The 23,220-nt window shown below is 35.4% G+C and overlaps 2 protein-coding genes across 2 annotated transcripts in view; one reads left to right on the top strand and one right to left on the bottom strand.

Annotated features, from left to right (window-relative positions):
• Nucleotides 1-23,220, top strand: part of LOC149773170 (matrilin-1-like) — a 160,772-nt gene that overhangs the window by 127,859 nt on the left and 9,693 nt on the right. The window lies entirely within an intron of this gene.
• Nucleotides 1-23,220, bottom strand: part of LOC149773171 (uncharacterized) — an 82,437-nt gene that overhangs the window by 15,776 nt on the left and 43,441 nt on the right. Inside the window, exons 3-6 of the mRNA XM_089946734.1 lie at nt 8,334-8,458; nt 5,272-5,394; nt 2,537-2,640; nt 1,878-1,950 (exon numbers count right to left, since the gene is read on the bottom strand). Coding sequence (XP_089802860.1) covers nt 1,878-1,950; nt 2,537-2,640; nt 5,272-5,394; nt 8,334-8,458 — 425 coding nt within the window. The remainder of the gene's footprint in view (nt 1-1,877; nt 1,951-2,536; nt 2,641-5,271; nt 5,395-8,333; nt 8,459-23,220) is intronic.

Here is a 23,220-nt window from a genome sequence, read left to right on the forward strand (position 1 = left end):
TTACTGCCTAATGTATATGTAGTGTTATATTGTTATATGTAACATTATATTACTGCCTAATATATATGTAGTGTTATATTGTTAAATGTACCAACAAAATATTTTCAGACCTAATCCAGACAGTTTGAAATAAAACCACTGATAGAATCAATAAAATTTGGCAATACTATTTTTGAAAAATACAAGCTATGGTCTTATGTTTGATGTATTCTGTTCACTTTAACATTGTGAGAAAGTGGATACACCTATTGTCACTTCATGTACTTATATGCAAGTCTGTTATTCCATTGAAATTATGCCAAAATGAATGTACATGTGTAGTGACATTATGACAAAACTGAACATGTGTGTACTGACATTATGCCAAACTGAACATATGTGTACTGACATTATGCCAAACTGAACATGTGTACTGACATTATGCCAAACTGAGTGTGTACTGACATTATGACAAACTGAACGTATGTGTGTACTGACATTATGCCAAGCTAAACATGTGTACTGACATTATGCCAAACTGAATGTGAGTAGTGACATTATGCCAAACTGAATGTATGTATGTAGTGACATTATGCTAAACTGAATATGTGTTCTCACATTATGTCAACTGGATGTCTGTGTGTACTGACATTATGCCAAACTGAATGTATGTGTATAGTGACATTATGCCAAACTGAATGTGTGTGTGTAGTCACATTGTGACAAACTGAACATGTGTGTACTGACATTATGCCAAACAGAATGTATGTGTGTAGTGCAATTATGCCAAAATGAATGTATGTGTGTAGTGACATTATGCCAGACTGAATGAATGTGTTCTCACATTATGTCAACTGGATGTCTGTGTGTACTGACATTATGCCAAACTGAATATGTGTAGTGACATTATGCCACACTGAGCATATGTGTGCTGACATTATGCCTAACTGAATGCATGTGTGTACTGACATTATGCCAAACTGAATGTATGTGTGTATTGACATTATGCCAAACTGAATGTATATGTGTACTGATATTATGCCAAACCTAACGTATATGTGTAATGACATTATGCCAAACTTAATGTATGTATGTATTGACATTATGCCAAACTGAATGTATATGTGTCCTGATATTATGCCAAACTGGATGTATGTGTGTAATGACATTATGCCAAACTGAATGTATGTGTTCTGACAATATGCAAACTGGATGTATGTGTGTACTGACATTATGCCAAACTGAATGTATGTGTGTAGTGACATTATGCCACACTGAGCATGTATGTAGTGACATTATGCCAAACTGAATGTGTGTAGTGACATGATGCCACACTGAGCATGTGTGTACTGACATTATGCCAAACTGAATGTGTACTGACATTATGCCAAAGTTTATGTATAATTTTAAATACATTATGCCAAACTGAATGTACATGTGTAGTGACATTATGCCAAATTGAATGTAAGTGTGTAGTACATAGTGCATAGTGCATAGCATCAAATGTGCAACAATATATGTGCATAGTGACATTATGCCAAACTGAATGTATATGTGTAGTGACATTATGCCAAGTTGTGCATGAATGAATCCTGAAATGTGTACTAGAATTTGTAAGAATTTATCTGTCTTTTACAAATAGTAAATACTGAAGTATCAGTAATAAAACTTAACTCAGAATATAAACAAGTACAAAGTTTACATGTCATATAAAACTTACCTGTCATATAAAGATTCACTAGATCTAAACATCCCCCAATTAATCCTGCTTTTGAAATACCTAAATCTTTAGAGACCCAAGAGACTTATGATGAATATTTCGTAGACTGTTTTTCTTTTCGACAAATCAAAGAAACAAAATAAACTAAATTAAATTCTTTCAAACACCATGCACTTACTGGGAGTGTCAACGTATCCAGGACAAACAGCATTGCATGTGATGCCAGAACCAGCCGTCTCCAAGGCAATGACCTTCATTTGAAAGAAATAAAAATTATGAATTCAGAGTTTCTCAAATATGTGAATGTCAGATATAATGATAACTTGAATACCTTATTAATATTTCTCATAAAACTGTAAGGACTTTATCTTTGCAGGACTCCATGCTTAGCAGATACTTTACATTTGTAAGTCACAGGACTCCATCTTTAGCAGACACTTTAACTTTGTAAGTCCCAAGACTCAATGTTTAGTTGATATTTTACCTTTGTTAGTGCGGCCCCGAGTGGCCGAGTGGTCTAAAGCGCTCACCGTTCCAGAACACTGTCATCTCACCTTTGCCTGCGTGGGTTCGAGTCCAAGGCTCGGCTAGCATGGGTACGTGGGAAAGCCTACCAGTAGCTTCTCAAGGGTTGGTGGTTCTTCCCTGGGTTTTCCAGGGTTCTTCCTCCACCAGTTATACTGGCCGCCATGTATAGCCTATCTTGTGCTGAAAAATGGCATTAAACCCTAGAACAACAACAACAGAACAACAACCATTGTTAGTCCCAGGACTCCATATTTAGCAGATAGTTTACCTTTGTAAGCCCGAGGACTCCATGCTTAGAAGATACTTTACCTTTGTAAGTCCCAGGACTCCATGCTTAGCAGATACATAAGCAGCCTTGTTTGGAGAAGCACGCAGTCCATGCATAGATGCAATGTTGATGACTCGACCCCAACCTGAACAATAAAGAAAATAAGTTGTCAGGCATATGTTTCAATTGAAAAGTTTGTTGTAACATAAGCAGCAATTATTGCTATCCATCACATTTACAATTTACCATATATAATTTGAAGCGAAGGCTGTACAGTATCTCAAATGCAGATACATTATCACATTTACAGTTAGCCATAAATAATTTGAAGTGAAGGCTGTACAGTATCTCAAATGCAGAGACATTATCACAGTTACAGTTTGCCATATATAATTTGAAGTGAAGGCTGTACAGTATCTCAAATGCAGAGACATTATCACATTTACAGTATAGTTTTAAGTACTTAATTGTTATTTGTATATTCTGAAAGCCAAAAAAGAAGGTCACATCAGAAAACCTATCTGGGACAAAGGTATATACCAATCAGAAACCCAGTCTATCTGGAACACTAACTGGGACAAAGTTGCAGTCTCTTCTGCAAAACACTTTCTGGGACTAAGCTTTAGTTCCATCAAAAACCATTTTATCTGGGACTAGGTACATTCCTATCAGAAAACCAATTTTTTCTATCCAAGACAAGGTAATAGCAGGTATTGTTAATTCTGTTCATCAATTGTAATAAAAAGCTTTTGCATCAAAGCAGTTCTTCAGTTAGGATTCTGTGTTATATATGGGACAACAGGAATTCATTTTTCAACCAAAAATACAACAAAACAGTGCATACTAAGTGTTTCATTCTCTTTCATTGCTCTTTCTATTAAACTGAATTAAAATTGTAGACCATATTCTATGAATGTTCTGGAAATTCAATGACAAAATATAAATGCATGTAAACACAAAGAATTAATGTACTGCCTGTTAATTCAACACACTGTTGCCTCATTTTTTTAAAAATATTCTCCAAGACATTGTTAGTATGGTAAATGTTCAGTACTAATTCTCCAAGACATTGTTAGTATGGTAAATGTTCAGTACTAATTCTCCAAGACATTGTTAGCATGGTAAATGTTCAGTACTAATTCTCCAAGACATTGTTAGTATGGTAAATGTTCAGTACTAATTCTCTACATTACTGAATCCAAAGATTAAATTCACTTCTACAAAAGTCACAGAAAGAAAATTATTTTATTTTATGTGATGTTTTTAGTTTTACAGAGGATTCAGCTGAATTTATCTTTAAAGTGATTAGTTAAAATTAACATGAAGACAGAACAGAGCAGGTTCTTCACCAAATAATATTTCTCTTGCAATAACTTCCACTGCCAAATAATTGCCCCCAGGGATCTGAGAGACTACTTTGTTCAAATCATGACATGATCTCTACAGTGTCATAAAGTGGAGAAAAACTGGTTTCATATTTTAATCATGTTTAGATAGACTGGTTTCACAGTTAATTTTGAAAATACAGACTGGTTTCATATTTCAATTCTGAAATTTCCTCAATATAGAACTGTGAAATTCACTGTTTTTTGGGGTGGGGTGTACCAATTTCTATATTATACTACTGTGAATTCAGTATTATTTGAATGGTAACAATATTTGGTCACTATTATTTGTGGGTTACCAATTCTTCATCCTTTTCACTTTTCTACAGACCACAAATTTAAAACCAAAGGAATGAAGATCCATGGAAAATTTGACAACATATGCTAAAATTATAATTCTGAGTGCTGATGAATTTTTTTTTCTTCAGTGGCATGGAAGGGTGACTGTGGAAGAAAACCATGAAACTCATACCTGTGAAGTTATAGGAATTAATTGTACTCTAGAGCAATTTGTGTGACATTACCTTTCTCCTTGAGTCGTGAGATGAAGTGTGATGCTAATTCTGTGACATTACCTTTCTCCTTGAGTTGTGTGATGAAGTGTGATGCTAATTCTGAAACATTACCTTTCTCCTTGAGTCGTGAGATGAAGTGTGATGCTAATTCTGTGACATTACCTTTCTCCTTGAGTCGTGAGATGAAGTGTGATGCTAATTCTGTGACATTACCTTTCTCCTTGAGTCGTGAGATGAAGTGTGATGCTAATTCTGTGACATTACCTTTCTCCTTGAGTCGTGAGATGAAGTGTGATGCTAATTCTGTGACATTACCTTTCTCCTTGAGTCGTGAGATGAAGTGTGATGCTAATTCTGTGACATTGCCTTTCTCCTTGAGTCGTGAGATGAAGTGTGATGCTAATTCTGTGACATTACCTTTCTCCTTGAGTCGTGAGATGAAGTGTGATGCTAATTCTGTGACATTACCTTTCTCCTTGAGTCGTGAGATGAAGTGTGATGCTAATTCTGTGACATTACCTTTCTCCTTGAGTCGTGAGATGAAGTGTGATGCTAATTCTGTGACATTACCTTTCTCCTTGAGTCGTGAGATGAAGTGTGATGCTAATTCTGTGACATTACCTTTCTCCTTGAGTCGTGAGATGAAGTGTGATGCTAATTCTGTGACATTACCTTTCTCCTTGAGTCGTGAGATGAAGTGTGATGCTAATTCTGTGACATTACCTTTCTCCTTGAGTCGTGAGATGAAGTGTGATGCTAATTCTGTGACATTACCTTTCTCCTTGAGTCGTGAGATGAAGTGTGATGCTAATTCTGTGATATTACCTTTCTCCTTGAGTCGTGAGATGAAGTGTAATGCTAATTCTGTGACATTACCTTTCTCTTTGAGTCGTGAGATGAAGTGTCGAGTTAGCAGAAATGGAGCTGTCAGAAGTATAGCCAGAAGCTCGTCCCATTTCTCCAAAGGAAAATCTTCAATCCTGCTTACATGCTGGAAACCTTACAAAAAACAAAGTGCTGCCATAAAAGTGGGACATTACAAATATGAATAGCGAACTGCACTGAGATCAAAGCAAAAATCTTTTGATGACTGAATAAATAGGTGTCAAAGAAAATAAAAACGTTGGACTCATGCACTTCCCTTTCCAAGTAAAGTACATGTCCTCAATATGTATAATGCTACACTTTCCTTTCCAAGTACAGTGCATGTCCTCAATTTGTATAATGCTACACTTCCCTTTCCAAGTAAAGTACATGTCCTCAATATGTATAAAGCTACACTTCCCTTTCCAAGTACAGTACAAGTCCTCAATATGTATAAAGCTACACTTCCCTTTCCAAGTACAGTACATGTCCTCAATATGTATAATGTTACACTTCCCTTTCCAAGTACAGTACATGTCCTCAGTTTGTATAATGCTACACTTCCCTTTCCAAGTAAAGTACATGTCCTCAATTTGTATAATGCTTCACTTCCCTTTCCAAGTACAGTACATGTCATCAATTTGTTTAATGCTACACTTACCCTTTCCAAGTACAGTACATGTCCTCAATATGTATAATGCTACACTTCCCTTTCCAAGTACAGTACATGTCCTCAATATGCATAATGCTACACCTCCCTTTCCAAGTATAGTGCATATCCTCAATATGTATAATGATACACCTCCCTTTCCAAGTATAGTGCATACCCTCAATATGCTTAATGATACACTTCCCTTTCCAAGTACAGTACATGTCCTCAATATGTATAAAGCTACATTTCCCTTTCCAAGTAAAGTACATGTCCTCAATATGTATAATGCTACACTTCCCTTTCCATGTACAGTACATGTCATCAATATGTATAATGCTACACTTCCCTTTCCATGTACAGTACATGTCATCAATATGTATAATGCTACACTTCCCTTTCCAAGTAAAGTACATGTCCTCAATTTGTATAATGCTACACATCCCTTTCCAAGTATAGTGCATGTCATCAATGTGAATAAAGCTACACCTCCCTTTCCAAGTACAGTACCTGTCCTCAATATGTCTAATGCTATACTTCCCTTTCCAAGTACAGTACATGTTCTCAATATGTATAATGCCACACTTCTCCACTTCCCTTTCCAAGTAAAGTACATGTCCTCAATATGTATAATGCCACACTTCCCTTTCCAAGTACAGTACATGTCCTCAATATGTATAATGCTACACTTCCCTTTCCAAGTACAGTACATGTCCTCAATATGTATAATGCTACACTTCCCTTTCCAAGTAAAGTACATGTCCTCAATATGTATAATGCTACACTTCCCTTTCCAAGTATAGTACATATCCTCAATTTGTATAATGCTACACTTCCCTATCCAAGTACATGTCCTCAATATGTATAATGCTACACTTCCCTTTCCAAGTACAGTACATATCCTCAGTTTGTATAATGCTACACCTCCCTTTCCAAGTACATGTCCTCAATATGTATAATGCTACACCTCCCTTTCCAAGTATAGTACATGTCCTCAATATGTATAATGCTCCACTTGGAAAGTGAAATATCTAATACTAATAACATTCATATTATGCTGAGATACATATATCCACATACAACAAACAGATACATGTATGTTTTAGACAAATATGACAAATAAAACTTATGTTGAATTATGGTGCCTCCTTTAATTTTGTCCAATATAATTCCAGGTCATTATCCCAACATATCCCATATAGCTTTCATTTTGCAGGTACTGTCCCAACATATCCCATGTAGGGTTTCTTCTGTAGGTCACGGTCCCAGCACATTGCCTATGGTTTTCATTTTGCATGTCACTGTCCCAAGATATCCCATATGACTTTATTTTGCAGGTCACTGTCCCAACACATCACCTAAGGCTTTCATTTTGCAGGACACTGTCCCAACATATTTCATGACTTTCATTTTGCAGGATACTGTCCCAACATTCAACATGGCTTTCATAGAATAGGGATACATGAGCTTCTGCAATGAACAACCACCACCTTTCCCATAGACATAAAATGATCAGTATTCATCTGGAATTCAAGGGTATCTCATGTTAAAAATTTAGGTCATAAATAACTGACACCCTGTCTACAGCATTTGTGTGTTGCATTATGCATTTATGCCAAAGTGTAATGGAATATTTAGCAAAACATAAATTAATTATGCTTCAGCTAAAACAGATTAGTGCTTAAAGCATAAAACAAATTTTTCATAGGCTAAATTGCAGTACTGCTTTGAATAATAAATGGTTGCAAAAATAACTTTGTTATGATTGTGAATATGTAAAGGATGTTATTGTATATGATATAATATGATATGATATGATATGATAAGATATGATATGGTATAAAATGATATGATATGATATGATATGATATGATATGATATGATATGGAGTGTATGAACCACTGAATTTTATACTGACACAAAGAATAGGTTGCCTGGGTCATAAAATGGGGCACAGAAGAATGTCACTAATCTTAAATGAGTGCTCATATCAAATTAAATTTATTAGACAAGTTAAATAAAAAAAATATCATTTCTATGCTTGGTGAATTGATCCTTGAAAATATTTCATGACATAGAGCGAAGCTCTGAACAGGGTAGCAAAATGACTTAGAAATACATTGACATGCCTTACTCATTATGTCTTTTGTTAACAAAGATATAATATCATTATCACATCATAGGGTCTCATTACATTCACATGCCTTAGTCATTATGTCTTTTGTTAACAAAGATATAATATCATTATGACACCATTGGGTCTAATTAAATTCATGTGCCTTAGTCATTATGTCTTTTGTTAACAAAGATATATCATTATGACATCATAGGGTCTAATTACATTCATGTGCCTTAGTCATTATAACTTTTCATTCTGCAAATATATGGCATCATTATGACATCATGATAAAATGTTAACTGGTACCTGCATTATTTATGAGTATATCCACTCCATCAGGGTAAAGGCTGTCCACTTTCTGACACAGCGTATTCACGTCACTTCTCTTAGTCAGATCCCCACCCACGTAATGAATGTCAACCTCATACTTCCTGTAAAGGAAATATTTCACATGTGTCATCCATGTTAATGTATCAATACAGGAAATATTTCACATGAGTTATCGATGTTAATGTATCAATACAGGAAATACTTCACATTGTGTCATTCATGTTAATGTATCAATACAGGAAATATTTCACATGAGTCATCCATTTTAATGTATCAATACACTAATTAACTCATCTCTCTTCATCTTGATTCTACCAAGGATACTGATGATGTTAATGAATCCATTGACTCGTCTCTCATCATCTTGATTCTACCATGGATACTGATGATGTTAATGAATCCATTAACTCACCACTCTTCATCTTGATTCTACTAAGGATACTGATGATGTTAATGAATCCATTAACTCACCTCTCTTCATCTTGATTCAACCAAGGATACTGATGATGTTAATGAATCCATTAACTCGTCTCTCTTCATCTTGATTCTACCAAGGATACTGATGATGTTAATGAATCCATTAACTCACCTCTCTTCATCTTGATTCTACCAAGGATTCTGATGATGTTAATGAATCCATTAACTCGTCTCTCTTCATCTTGATTCTACCAAGGATACTGATGATGTTAATGAATCCATTAACTCACCTCTCTTCATCTTGATTCTAACAAGATACTGATGATGTTAATGAATCCATTAACTCATCTCTCTTCATCTTGATTCTACCAAGGATACTGATGATGTTAATGAATCCATTAACTCACCTCTCTTCATCTTGATTCTACCAAGGATACTGATGATGTTAATGAATCCATTAACTCGTCTCTCTTCATCTTGATTCTACCAAGGATAATGATGATGTTAATGAATCCATTAACTCACCTCTCTTCATCTCGATTCTACCAAGGATACTGATGATGTTAATGAATCCATTAACTCATCTCTCTTCATCTTGATTCTAACAAGGATACTGATGATGTTAATGAATCCATTAACTCATCTCTCTTCATCTTGATTCTACTAAGGATACTGATGATGGTAATGAATTCATTAACTCGTCTCTCTTCATCTTGATTCTATCAAGGATACTGATGATGTTAATGAATCCATTAACTCATCTCTCTTCATCTTGATTCTACTAAGGATACTGATGATGTTAATGAATCCATTAACTCATCTCTCTTCATCTTGATTCTACCAAGGATACTGATGATGTTAATGAATCCACTAACTCATCTCTCTTCATCTTGATTCTACCAAGGATACTGATGATGTTAATGAATCCATTAACTCATCTTTCTTCATCTTGATTCTACCAAGGATACTGATGATGTTAATGAATCCATTAACTCGTCTCTCATCATCTTGATTCTACCAAGGATACTGATGATATTAATGAATCCATTAACTCATCTCTCTTCATCTTGATTCAACCAAGGATGCTGATGACGTTAATGAATCCATTAACTCATCTCTCATCATCTTGATTCAACCAAGGATACTGATGATGTTAATGAATCCATTAACTCATCTCTCTTCATCTTGATTCAACCAAGGATACTGATGATGTTAATGAATCCATTAACTCTTCTCTCTTCATCTTGATTCAACCACGGATACTGATCATGTTAATGAATGCATTAACTCATCTCTCATCAACTTGATTCAACCAATCATACTGATCATGTTAATGAATTCATTGACTCGTCTCTCATCAGCTTGATTCAACCAATGATACTGATGATGTTAATGAATCCATTGACTCGTCTCTCATCACCTTCATTCTACCAAGGATACTGATGATGTTAATGAATCCATTTACTCGTCTCTCATCAAACTGATTCTACCAAGGATACTAATGATGTTAATGAATCCATTGACTTGTCTCTCATCATCTTGATTCTACCAAGGATACTGATGATGTTAATGAATCCACTGACTCGTCTCTCATCATGTTGATTCTACCAAGGATACTGATTATGTTAATGAATCCATTAACATGTCTCTCTTCATCTTGATTCTACCAAGGATACTGATTATGTTAATGAATCCATTAACTCATCTCTCTTCATCTTGATTTTACCAAGGACAACTGATGATGTTAATGAATCCATTAACTCGTCTCTCTTCATCTTGATTCAACCTATGATACTGATGATGTTAATGAATCCATTAACTCATCTCTCTTCATCTTGATTCTACCAAGGATACTGATGATGTGAATGAATCCATTAACTCATCTCTCTTCATCTTGATTCAACCAAGGATACTGATGATGTTAATGAATCCATTAACTCGTCTCTCTTCATCTTGATTCTACCAAGGATACTGATTATGTTAATGAATCCATTGACTCGTCTCTCATCATCTTGATTCTACCAAGGATACTGATGATGTTAATGAATCCATTAACTTGTCTCTCTTCATCTTGATTCTACCAAGGATACTGATGATGTTAATGAATCCATTAACTCATCTCTCTTCATCTTGATTCTACCAAGGATACTGATGATGTTAATGAATCCATTAACTCACCTCTCTTCATCTTGATTCTACCAAGGATGCTGATGATGTTAATGAATCCATTAACTAATCTCTCTTCATCTTGATTCTACCAAGGATACTGATGATGTTAATGAATCCACTAACTCATCTCTCTTCATCTTGATTCTACCAAGGATACTGATGATGTTAATGAATCCATTGACTCGTCTCTCATCACCTTCATTCTACCAAGGATACTGATGATGTTAATGAATCCATTGACTCGTCTCTCATCACCTTCATTCTACCAAGGATACTGATGATGTTAATGAATCCATTAACTCGTCTCTCATCATCTTGATTCTACCAAGGATACTGATGATGTTAATGAATCCATTAACTTGTCTCTCATCATCTTGATTCTACCAAGGATACTGATGATGTTAATGAATCCATTAACTCATCTCTCTTCATCTTGATTCTACCAAGGATACTGACGATGTTAATGAATCCATTAACTCGTCTCTCATCATCTTGATTCTACCAAGGATATTGATAATGTTAATGAATCATTAACTAATCTCTCTTTATCTTGATTTTGCCATGGCTGCTGATGATGTTAATGTATTGTTATAAGTATTTAAATGTATTATTTGTTGGCTTTTCTTCATGATTATATATTATGAACATATGTATTTTGTACTTGAACTTTGTCCAAAATCAAGTTGACCAGTGACATTTATCTTGTAAACTACTTAATAAATAGCCAATATTTTTCTATGAGTATAGATTAAATATTTTGATAAGTATTAATCATAAACATGTTCATTTCAGTTTTAGTTAAAGATACAGTCTCAATTCTGACCTTAGAAAGTTCCAGGAAGGATTTTTCCCATTAGGTATAACGGTACCAATTGCGCAAGTCCAGGTGGGCGGAGCTTAAGGTGTATGGAACATTGTATTCAGAATTAAAGAACAAAACTAGCTGTGATTGGTGCATTATGTAAGACTTGTACTTTCTGTTTGGCTTAAAAAAAAGTTGAGCCTCTTGGCAACATGTGAGTTTGTGTTAATTTCTATCTAGATCATATTTTGTATTTTTTATGATTTTTTTAAAATATGGTACACATGACTGAAAATGTGCTTGTTGTGACTAGATAACTCTTACCCCTGTCTAGTTCCAGTAGAGTTATCTCTCTTAAATGCAATGGAGTACCTGGTTATGTCATTGTCAAATTGACAATCTAGCATTGTTCTATATGACAGCGTGTGACATGCATGCCCAAGTAGGACAGAAAGTATATTTATTTCACAAAACATTAGCATTGAGGTATATGGAAAAACAATTGGTACCGTGATACCTAAAGGAAAGAATAGCCTCACAGTGTTTCCATAGAAACGCATACATGTGGGCGGCATTTATGAACTATACTAGTTTGATGTAGGAAAACAAATGTGTGCTGAACACTTTTGGTCAAATATTGAAAGTTCTTTAAGAATAAAATGTATAAAATCTTTAGAAAATAGCACAAGATGGCTTTGGATGGGGACTTTTGATAACTATAGCTATGACAGATATAGACTTGTGTTACCTGATGCCTTTATGTATGTGCTGTTACCTCCTAGATTGGAATGCATGCAACAAAATAAGTTATGTAAACATAATATAGTTGATTTTGGCCAAATATTGGCTATTGTACCTGCAAAAGATGAAAAATCATGTGTACAAAAACAACTATCTTATTCTTGTAAGGCATGCCATAAACCAGGATAGAGAACACTCTAAGTACACTTGTAGATAGATCACTTGTACCATGTGGGATGTTCTGGCATGAGTAATTTTTAGGTAATTTATTAAGGATTTGGTATTCCTTCCCATTTTGATTTGAATTGTCCTGCTCTAATTGTCCCTTTTTTTTTTACACTCTCCTGCTTTGAAATTGTTCATGTAGTTAGTTCAGTTCTCTTGCATTCCCTTTTGTTGAAGTAGCAGTGAATACCAACAAACAAGAACAGTTTCCTTAAGTCAGCATTTCCCATTGGCACTTGTATAAGCCCAATTATAATCTACTATTGACTTTCAATTAATCCTATTTCTTTCTGTCAAGCTGCTCCTGTGGAATTTCCATGTTTGGTCCAACATTACAAGAATGATAACCATTTTAGTCACACAGTGCGTATTCATTCCATTCAAATCCACACTGTTCTTGAAACTTTGCATCCCATCGCAAGAATCCAAATTGGCATGAGATGATATCTGCATGGTTATGGAAGGCTGCACTCTACATGCCGGCATTGTAGAAAATATGAACTATGTGATATGAAAGAGCTGCGTCATCTTAGAAATTAAAATTACATGACTCTTGAGGTCTCCACTAAACATAGGAGTCTAAATGTTAGGTTCTCACTTTGTCAGTAATGTATTTTGAGATAATTTAATTGCAATGAAGTTAATACAGGTTGTTGATGAACTCATCTATATTACATGGATAATGTATTCAAGGTTACCACACCTTATGTATATCATTCAGTTATCTCCCTTACACCAGTCATAACATTTCAAGGAAATAAAATCTCACATTTTCAGTGACTGATTATGAAAATAAAGAGAAGATTTGTGAAGTATTATATTAGCCCTCAATCTTGACGCAAATGTAAGTAGAAGCAATTTGATAATTTCTCACAGTAAAGTTTACAAGTTTAAAAACTGATAAGGTATGTTCTGCTTGGCTCTGAGATAAGTTTCTCTCTATCTTATGCCAATTATTATTAAATTCTTATGTAGAAGAAATATACTTTATATGTATCTATATTATCTAAATTATTCACCCTTTTATATTAGATGGAAATGAACACAACTTCACTTGAAATTTGGGTCCTGTAAGGGATGTTATAGCACAGTTGCCTTTGGGCTGTCCTTGGACCTGTTGGGCCCTGCCCCATATATTTGTCCAAGGTAAGGTCATCAAACTTTCACTTCTCATTTTTCGCATTGCTGATTTTGCCACCTTTAATTCCTTTATCATAAGCTACCTCTCCCTTTTAGATAAACACTTTCCTCCTGTTTTTAACTCCATTTGATGTGCTATACTTAGTGTTTATATTTGGCATTTTTCTGTATTTTATTCCCCTAATTTCACCTCCCAATCCAAACATAACCACTTAGAAGCTGCGATTTACTATATTTGGTGACTGACTGGCTTATTGAAACAATTTTATTCACATTACAAAGGAGGAAAGCTTACTATTTGTGTTACAAAGAGGATGGGTAGGTGGACCTTTGTGTGAGGACTGGTGGTTAGTGACCTCTTGTATCTGTAGATAGTGTAAAGTGGTCAAAGCTTATACTTTATAATAAGATTGGGTCATGTCCACCTGTCTCTGATGTTAAGTTCTGCACCTACCAAACAAATATAAATTCCTTTCTTTTAGGTGAATTGTACATTTTGAAGTAGGACAGGTGCATACTATTTGGTACATTGACCTTTGACCTAGTTATTACATAATATGATATAATGTGATTTATCCCATATCACCTATGTGAAGTTCAATAATTGCTGATATGAATAAGATACAACTCATAGTTGAAAGAATTCATTTTATTTCAAAAGATGATTTTGATAGTGAAGCAAAAGTATGAAAACAATAGTTCAAACAGCTCAATGACATTTCTTTACACATTCATATAAGACATAGGTTAGTACCTCATCAAATTGTTTTTCACAAGTGAGACTAAGTATATTTGTTACTTATACAGTCCCGAACTATTTCACAGATTATTGGAAAAATTAAGGTTTGCTATAGGTATAACGGTACCAATTGCGCAAGTCCAGGTGGGCGGAGCTTAAGGTGTATGGAACATTGTATTCAGAATTAAAGAACAAAACTAGCTGTGATTGGTGCATTATGTAAGACTTGTACTTTCTGTTTGGCTTAAAAAAAAGTTGAGCCTCTTGGCAACATGTGAGTTTGTGTTAATTTCTATCTAGATCATATTTTGTATTTTTTATGATTTTTTTAAAATATGGTACACATGACTGAAAATGTGCTTGTTGTGACTAGATAACTCTTACCCCTGTCTAGTTCCAGTAGAGTTATCTCTCTTAAATGCAATGGAGTACCTGGTTATGTCATTGTCAAATTGACAATCTAGCATTGTTCTATATGACAGCGTGTGACATGCATGCCCAAGTAGGACAGAAAGTATATTTATTTCACAAAACATTAGCATTGAGGTATATGGAAAAACAATTGGTACCGTGATACCATTAAATTGACAGAGTATTCCCAGAAAATGGTAATTGTAACCTAGATCAATTGGAGGGGTATAGAAACATGTTTACATTAGGATTATCCATTCTTGCTGAATCAGACGTCTTTTAGCGTTCAGTTTTAATTCAGATGGTTTATCTATTTAAATTATTATTCACTGGAATTACAAAGTGACCAATAATATTCTTGGACTAAAATATTAATTTGGAATTATAGTGAATTCACACAAGGACATTTGGATTATATTACTGTGATACATCAAAAGACTTAACACATCACCACATTCCAGACAATTGGCACATTAGCACATTAAAGATTACAGGCAAGTCAGCATTCAATATTTGAATTTATGTGGAATACCACTGAAACTCAATTGGAATTTTGTACATTTGGACTTGTAATAGAGCGTTTAGGACTACTGGGGATTAAATTCACAATATTGTAAATTCTTTTTAAATTTTCACATTGTATTCTAGGGAAATAAATTATTTGTTGAATTTTACAAAACTTGTTGGTTTTTGCTCTTTTTCTGTTGCTCAAATTAAGACCATAGATTCATAACAGAAAATTAGGGACTCTCTAACATATTTCAGAAAACTTTCATTTTGAAATTGACTTTGTTTCAGAAGTCCCAGGTATTATTTTACTTACTCGAGAAATCTATAGTGAAATCATCAACGCCATCTAAAGAAGCGAACTTTATTTTAAATCAAACCGGGAAGGATTAAAGTCCTTGAATTGCTCTTCTTGCCAGACAATATGAACTTCCTAAGGTGTATGCTTCTTGACTAAAGCAAAAAATGAAAAAATATTTTGGTCCAGTATTTAGTAGAAAATAGTCTTTAGGATAAAAATGCTTCAGGCTTGAATATTTAGTCTGTGTTGGAAATGAAAGTAAAAGAATTAAATTAAAACAACAAAGAGTTAAGAAAGCTTCAGCTTGAGACAAAGGAAAGAGGGACACAAATGCAGCTGTGGAAAGAGGAAAGTGAGAGAGAGAAAGAGAAGACAGACAAATGCAGTTATGGATAGAGAAAGTGAGAGAGAAAGAGAAGACAGACAAATGCAAATGAAACATGAAGAGATTGAAATGTAATTTATATTAAATGAATCAGAACTGGCAAGTGGAAAGCACTCCCTCCACTTTACATACAAGTTCAAGCTTTGATGTTACCAGAAATATTAGGTTATTACAAACTTTTTTGTTAAATAGAAATAGATAAATATTTCCCTCATTTTGAACAATTTGCTTAAAATTAGAAATGACAAGTAAGCATAAAGTGCTGATCATAATATGGTTAAGGAATGTATTTTGAGATGATACATGAGTACATGAGGCAGACTGACAAAGGTTTTGAGATGGTACATGAGTACATGAGGCGTATTGACAAAGGTTTTGAGATGGTACATGAGGCATATTGACAAAGGTTTTGAGATGGTACATGAGTACATGAGGCGTGTTGACAATGGTTTTGAGATGGTACATGAGTACATGAGGCGTATTGACAAAGGTTTTGAGATGGTACATGAGTACATGAGGCATATTGACAATGGTTTTGAGATGGTACATAAGTATATGAGGCATATTGACAATGGTTTTGAGATGGTACATGATACATGAGGCATATTGACAAAGGTTTTGAGATGGTACATGAGTACATGAGGCGTATTGACAATGGTTTTGAGATGGTACATGAGTACATGAGGCGTATTGACAAAGGTTTTGAGATGGTACATGAGTACATGAGGCATATTGACAATGGTTTTGAGATGGTACATAAGTATATGAGGCATATTGACAATGGTTTTGAGATGGTACATGAGTACATGAGGCATACTGACAAAGGTTTTGAGATGGTACATGAGGCATATTGACAAAGGTTTTGAGATGGTACATGAGTACATGAGGCGTATTGACAAAGGTTTTGAGATGGTACATGAGTACATGAGGCATATTGACAATGGTTTTGAGATGGTACATAAGTATATGAGGCATATTGACAATGGTTTTGAGATGGTACATGAGTACATGAGGCATACTGACAAAGGTTTTGAGATGGTACATGAGGCATATTGACAAAGGTTTTGAGATGGTACATGAGTACATGAGGCATATTGACAAAGGTTTTGAGATGGTACATGAGGTATATTGACAAAGGTTTTGAGATGGTACATGAGTACATGAGGCATATTGACAATGGTTTTGAGATGGTACATAAGTACATGAGGCATATTGACAAAGGTTTTGAGATGGTACATGAGTACATGAGGCATATCGACAAAGGTTTTGAGATGGTACATGAGGCATATTGACAAAGGTTTTGAGATGGTACATGAGTACATGAGGCATATTGGCAATGGTTTTGAGATGGTACATAAGTATATGAGGTGTATTGACAATGGTTTTAAGATGGTACATGAGTACATGAGGCATACTGACAAAGGTTTTGAGATGGTACATGAGGCATATTGACAAATGTTTTGAGATGGTACATGAGGCATACTGACAATGGTTTTAAGATGGTACATAAGTACATGAGGCATATTGACAAAGGTTTTGAGATGGTACATGAGTACATGAGGCATATTGACAAAGGTTTTGAGATGGTACATGAGGCATACTGACAAAGGTTTTGAGATGGTACATGAGTACATGAGGCATATTGACAATGGTTTTGAGATGGTACATAAGTATATGAGGCATATTGACAATGGTTTTAAGATGGTACATGAGTACATGAGGCATACTGACAAAGGTTTTGAGATGGTACATGAGGCATATTGACAAAAGTTTTGAGATGGTACATGAGGCATGCTGACAAAGGTTTTGAGATGGTACATAAGTACATGAGGCATACTGACAAAGGTTTTGAGATGGTACATGAGTCCATAAGGCATACTGACAAAGGTTTTGAGATGGTACATAAGTACATGAGGCATACTGACAAAGGTTTTGAGATGGTACATGAGTCCATAAGGCATACTGACAAAGGTTTTGAGATGGTACATGAGTACATGAGGCATACTGACAAAGGTTTTGAGATGGTACATAAGCACATGAGGCATACTGACAAAGGTTTTGAGATGGTACATAAGCACATGAGGCATACTGACAAAGGTTTTGCAAAACATAACTGCACAAAAAAAGAACAATTCTTTGATATGAATTGAGTCCAGACTGACATTAAAACCTTAAAGGTGAAAACATTTGAAAATGCTGCTTATACAGCAGCTGATGAAGATTCCTTGATTCACAAACTTTCATTTTGCCAATAGGTCTTTCACAGTCTCTTACAAATCTGTCTTCTGTTAAAAAAAGTATTTCAGCCAAATATGAGCCCTTCCAAATCTCAATCTAGTACAGCTTTTAGGAATCAAGTTTCTAGTAAGACTGATCAGGAATCGTTATCTATTCCTACATGTACCTATTGCAAGAACAAAGAGCATCTTATTTCTGAATGTAAAAGATTGAAAAATAAGCAACAGAATCAAGATTTCCTAATGCACTTATTTCTAAGAAGTTAAGGTCACGGTCATGTATTGAAAGCAATACATTTGTTGGGTCACACAAATTGCAGTCTGATCCTATTATGGAGAATCATGAACCATTCATATTGAAAGGTTCAAAATCAGTTACTGGTGACTCTACCAAGTCTATCCCTATTAAAATTTTAAGAGATACATGAGCTTCTCAGATTCTTTTATTATTAGGTACTTTGCCTGTTTGTAAGAAGACATCCTCTTAAGAAAGTATTCTCATTCAGTTAGTAGAGTGCAGTTTTATTAATGCCTCTCTCCGTTCTGTAAATTTGTTATCAGACTTAGTCTCAGGACCCAATGGAACAGTGATGTCTTTACCCATCAAGGGTATTCATTTATTGCTAGGCAATGACCTAGCTGGAGATAAGGTAGTGATTAATCCACTTGAAACTGACAAGCCTTGCTTGGATCTGTAAGTTGATCATATTGAAAATGAAATCCCTGATTTATACCCAGTTAATAGAGCTATGGCAAAACAAAGAGTGACTGCAAATGATGATGATCAGGAAGTTATTAATTTAGCTGACATATTTATTGGTCAGGCTTTTGATGAGGTCACTTTTGCTGCTGGTGTGGATCAATCAAAAGGTATTGATCACAGTGATTGTCTTTTTTACTTCTCATTGTCTATATTACAATCAGGGTGACAAATGACAATCAGTCATTGACAAACTGGGACAAGATTCAGAGACCTAATGTTAACAGAAATGAAACCACCATTTCTCCTTATGAGAAAATGGAGACCACCTTATGTACCTGCCAGTGATGAGTGGTCAGTGAGCTATCAAATTGGTTGTTGCTCTGTCATACAGATATAATTTTTTTTTGTCTAGCCCATGAAACTCCTTTGGATGATCACTTAGGGGTCAGTAAGACTTACCAAATGATCTTCAATCATGTTGTTGGCTGAAAATTAACGACGATGTTTGTAAATTCTGTAGATCTTGTCACACTTGTCAAATGGTAGGATAACCCAATCGGAAGATACCTAATGCTCATCTGAACCTATTCCTGCATCTAACAAACCATTTAGCTGAATAATGGTAGACCGCATCAGTCCCTTACCTTAGACCAAGTAATGCAATCAATACTGGTTGACCATAATGTGTTTGTACACAAGATTTCCAGAGACAATTCTTTTGAAAAACATTAAAACTAAAACCATAATAAAAGCTTTGATAAATTTTTTTTAACAATGTGGCCTTCTCAAATCTGTCCAATCTGATCAGGGGTCAAACTGTATGTCTGTAATTTTCTAGCAAGTTATGCATGCAATTAGGCATCCAGCAATTAGGAATCCAGCAATTGAAATCTCCTTCCTATTTCCCTGAAAGTCAAGGGGCTTTAGAAAGATTTCATCAAACATTGGTAAATATGATTCGTTCCTATAGCTTTGATACTGGGTAAGATTGGGATGCTGTTTGCTATTCAAAAATGATTGGGTTTTAATCCTTTTCAGACATAATATCCATGTACCACTGTAGTTATCAAAAGAGAAACTTCTTTCAACTGAAGATTTAGAAATTAATTTTCTTGACTATGTTTCTGATTTCAATATAAGTTGCCAAAGGCTTGTGAAATAGCAAGAACTAATCTTCACTACTCAGTCAAAACTGAAATTAAGGTATGACAGAAATACAATGGCAAGAAGTCCTTACACAGTTGAAAAGAAAGTAACTTAAATTATATTAGCAACACTCCTATCAAAAAAATATATTAACAACTTTGTCATATAAATATGTTGTACCTGTCAGTCATTTTAGCTGTACCTGTCAGTCATTTTAGTTGTACCTGTCAGCCATTTTAGTTGTACCTGTCAGTCATATAAGTTGTACCTATCAGTCATTTTAGTTGTACCTGTCAAATACTGAGGATTTAAGTGATGGAATGCAACTGTTCTGTAGTGACATTGCTGAAACCAATCTTCAGAAATATTAAGTAATCTGGACCAGAAACATTCACATTTACAGCCACAAGAAAACTAGTGAAGTAAAACAGCTATTACTTGAATATGAGCACTTGTTTCCATATGTTCATGCATGAACTAATACAATTTACTGTAACACTGAAATTGCATATTCCACACCGATGAAACAAACACTAAATTTAGTATTTGTAGGACAATCATTTCATAGAACCAAGTAAAAGTTCACCATGTATTCTTGTGCCAAAAACCAAATACAACTTTCCACATCTACACAAACTCCTAACATGTATCATGGCACTGCTAACATTTATCATGACATTCCTGACATGTATCATGGCACACCTAACATTTATCATGGCACTCCTAACATGTATCATGGTACTGCTAACATTTATCATGGCAATCCAAACATTTATCATGGCAATCCTAACATTTATCATGGCACTCATAACATGTATCATGGCACTGGTAACATCTATCATGACACTCCTAACATGTATCATGGCACTCCTAACATTTATCATGACACTCCTAACATGTATCATGGCACTCCTAACATGTATCATGGCACTGCTAACATTTATCATGGCAATCCTAACATTTATCATGGCACTCCTAACATGTATCATGGTACTCCAAACATTTATCATGGCACTCCTAACATTTATCATGGCACTGCTAACATTTATCATGGCAATCCTAACATCTATCATGACACTCCTAACATTTATCATGACATTCAGATGACATCAAGCTGTCTTGCACTTTTGCTGCACTTGCCTTGTCTGAAGTGGCATGCATCAGTATTTTTCTCATCCCAGCATTGTTTATCAAAGTAGCATGACCTTTACCAGCAACTCTACCATGGCCTTTAACTTTTGTGACCTGCATCCCAGCAACTCTAGCCTGGCATTTAACCTTTGTGACCTGCATCTCAGCAACTCTACCCTGGCTTATTACCTTTGTGACCCACATCCCAGCAACTCTACCCTAACTTAAACCTTGTGACCTACATTACTTCCTGCGATGGTATTGCCAACTATCCTGACTTCAGTAACCCTGATGGTTCGGCATTTGGCTGTAAGGTTAGTTCTGATGTCACACTTATCTTGTCAGTCTTTTACAGTCTCTTTTCAACATGCCTGAATGCTATCATGCAATTGGAACTGCAACTAGGTCATACCTGCAGATGATGTGGCTGATGATGCTCTTCAAAGTGGTCTGGATGAATGGATCATCTTTTAAATCCATGACTGGAAATTTGTTACATCTGGAGGAGTGACAATAACACACGTCAATACAGCCATTCCTACTGTAAGAGTCACTATGGCCAACAAAATATATGTTTCTGGTCAGTCAACTGTCCCTGTTGTTCACTGGTGACACTATCCCTTTTTAGCCAAAGGTTTAAAAAAATACCATTCCTTCAGGAGGAATGACAATAATAATAATCTGAAGGAGTGAAAATAATAAGATTTCAATGGCCACTGTGGTGACCATCTTGGAGATGCAATTATCACCATTTCTTTTCATTCCCAACTTCATCATTTACTAAGAAATTCAGTGAACTTCTAATGATGATAAAACTATTGAGTAGGTAGAAAAAGATCATCAAGTCTCACACAATAACAGCCATGGCAGTGGTCAGATCTGCATCATTTCATCTCAGACTAGCTACCAACTGAAAGAGACCTTTAAGATCAAAAGTCACTTCATGTAGCAATAACAGTATTTTTCATAACTGTCAATATGGCTTCCATATTGCAGATCAGATCAGCACCACCTTTACAGGCCTAATACATACTGTAAGAAGTATTTTAGTCACCACCACACCAACACAAATGCCCCAATCTGTATCAACCCTACCCTCACCCTAATCTCCATCAACTCGACCCTTGCTCCAATCTTCAACAACTCTACCCTTGCCTAATTTCCATCAATGCTACCCTCACCCCAATCTTCATCAGCTCTACCCTCACCTCAGTCTCCATCAACTCTACCCTTGCCTCAATCTCTATCAACTATACCCTCATCTAATTTCCATCAACTCTACCCTTGCCTCAATCTCCATCAACTCTACCCTCACCTAATCTCTATCAACTCTACCCTCACCCCACTTTCCATCAACTCTACCCTCACCCCACTTTCCATCAACTCTACCCTCACCCCACTTTCCATCAACTCTACCCTCACCCCACTTTCCATCAACTCTACCCTCACCCCAATTTCCATCAACTCTACCCTCACCCCACTGTCCATCAACTCTATCCTCACCCCAATTTCCATCAACTCTACCCTCACCCCAATTTCCATCAACTCTACCCTTGCCCCAATCTCCATCAACTCTAACCTCACCTAATCTCCATCATATAATTGTCAGTTGATGAGTGATATCTGATACAAGTCATTTTCTATGCCTGATCAGAATAGAATTTTATGATAGCTGATACAAGTCATTTTCTATGCCTGATCAGCAACATTTCATTTTGTACCAGCTATATATGCAAGAGGTGCCTCACTGAAAACTTTGTATCCATACTACCATCCAACCAGAAAAGTTGTTGTAATTAGATTTTCAAG

Source organism: Sinohyriopsis cumingii, unplaced genomic scaffold (assembly GCF_028554795.1).
Source record: "Sinohyriopsis cumingii isolate HCF-2022 unplaced genomic scaffold, ASM2855479v2 utg000873l, whole genome shotgun sequence".
Lineage (NCBI taxonomy): Eukaryota > Metazoa > Mollusca > Bivalvia > Unionida > Unionidae > Sinohyriopsis > Sinohyriopsis cumingii.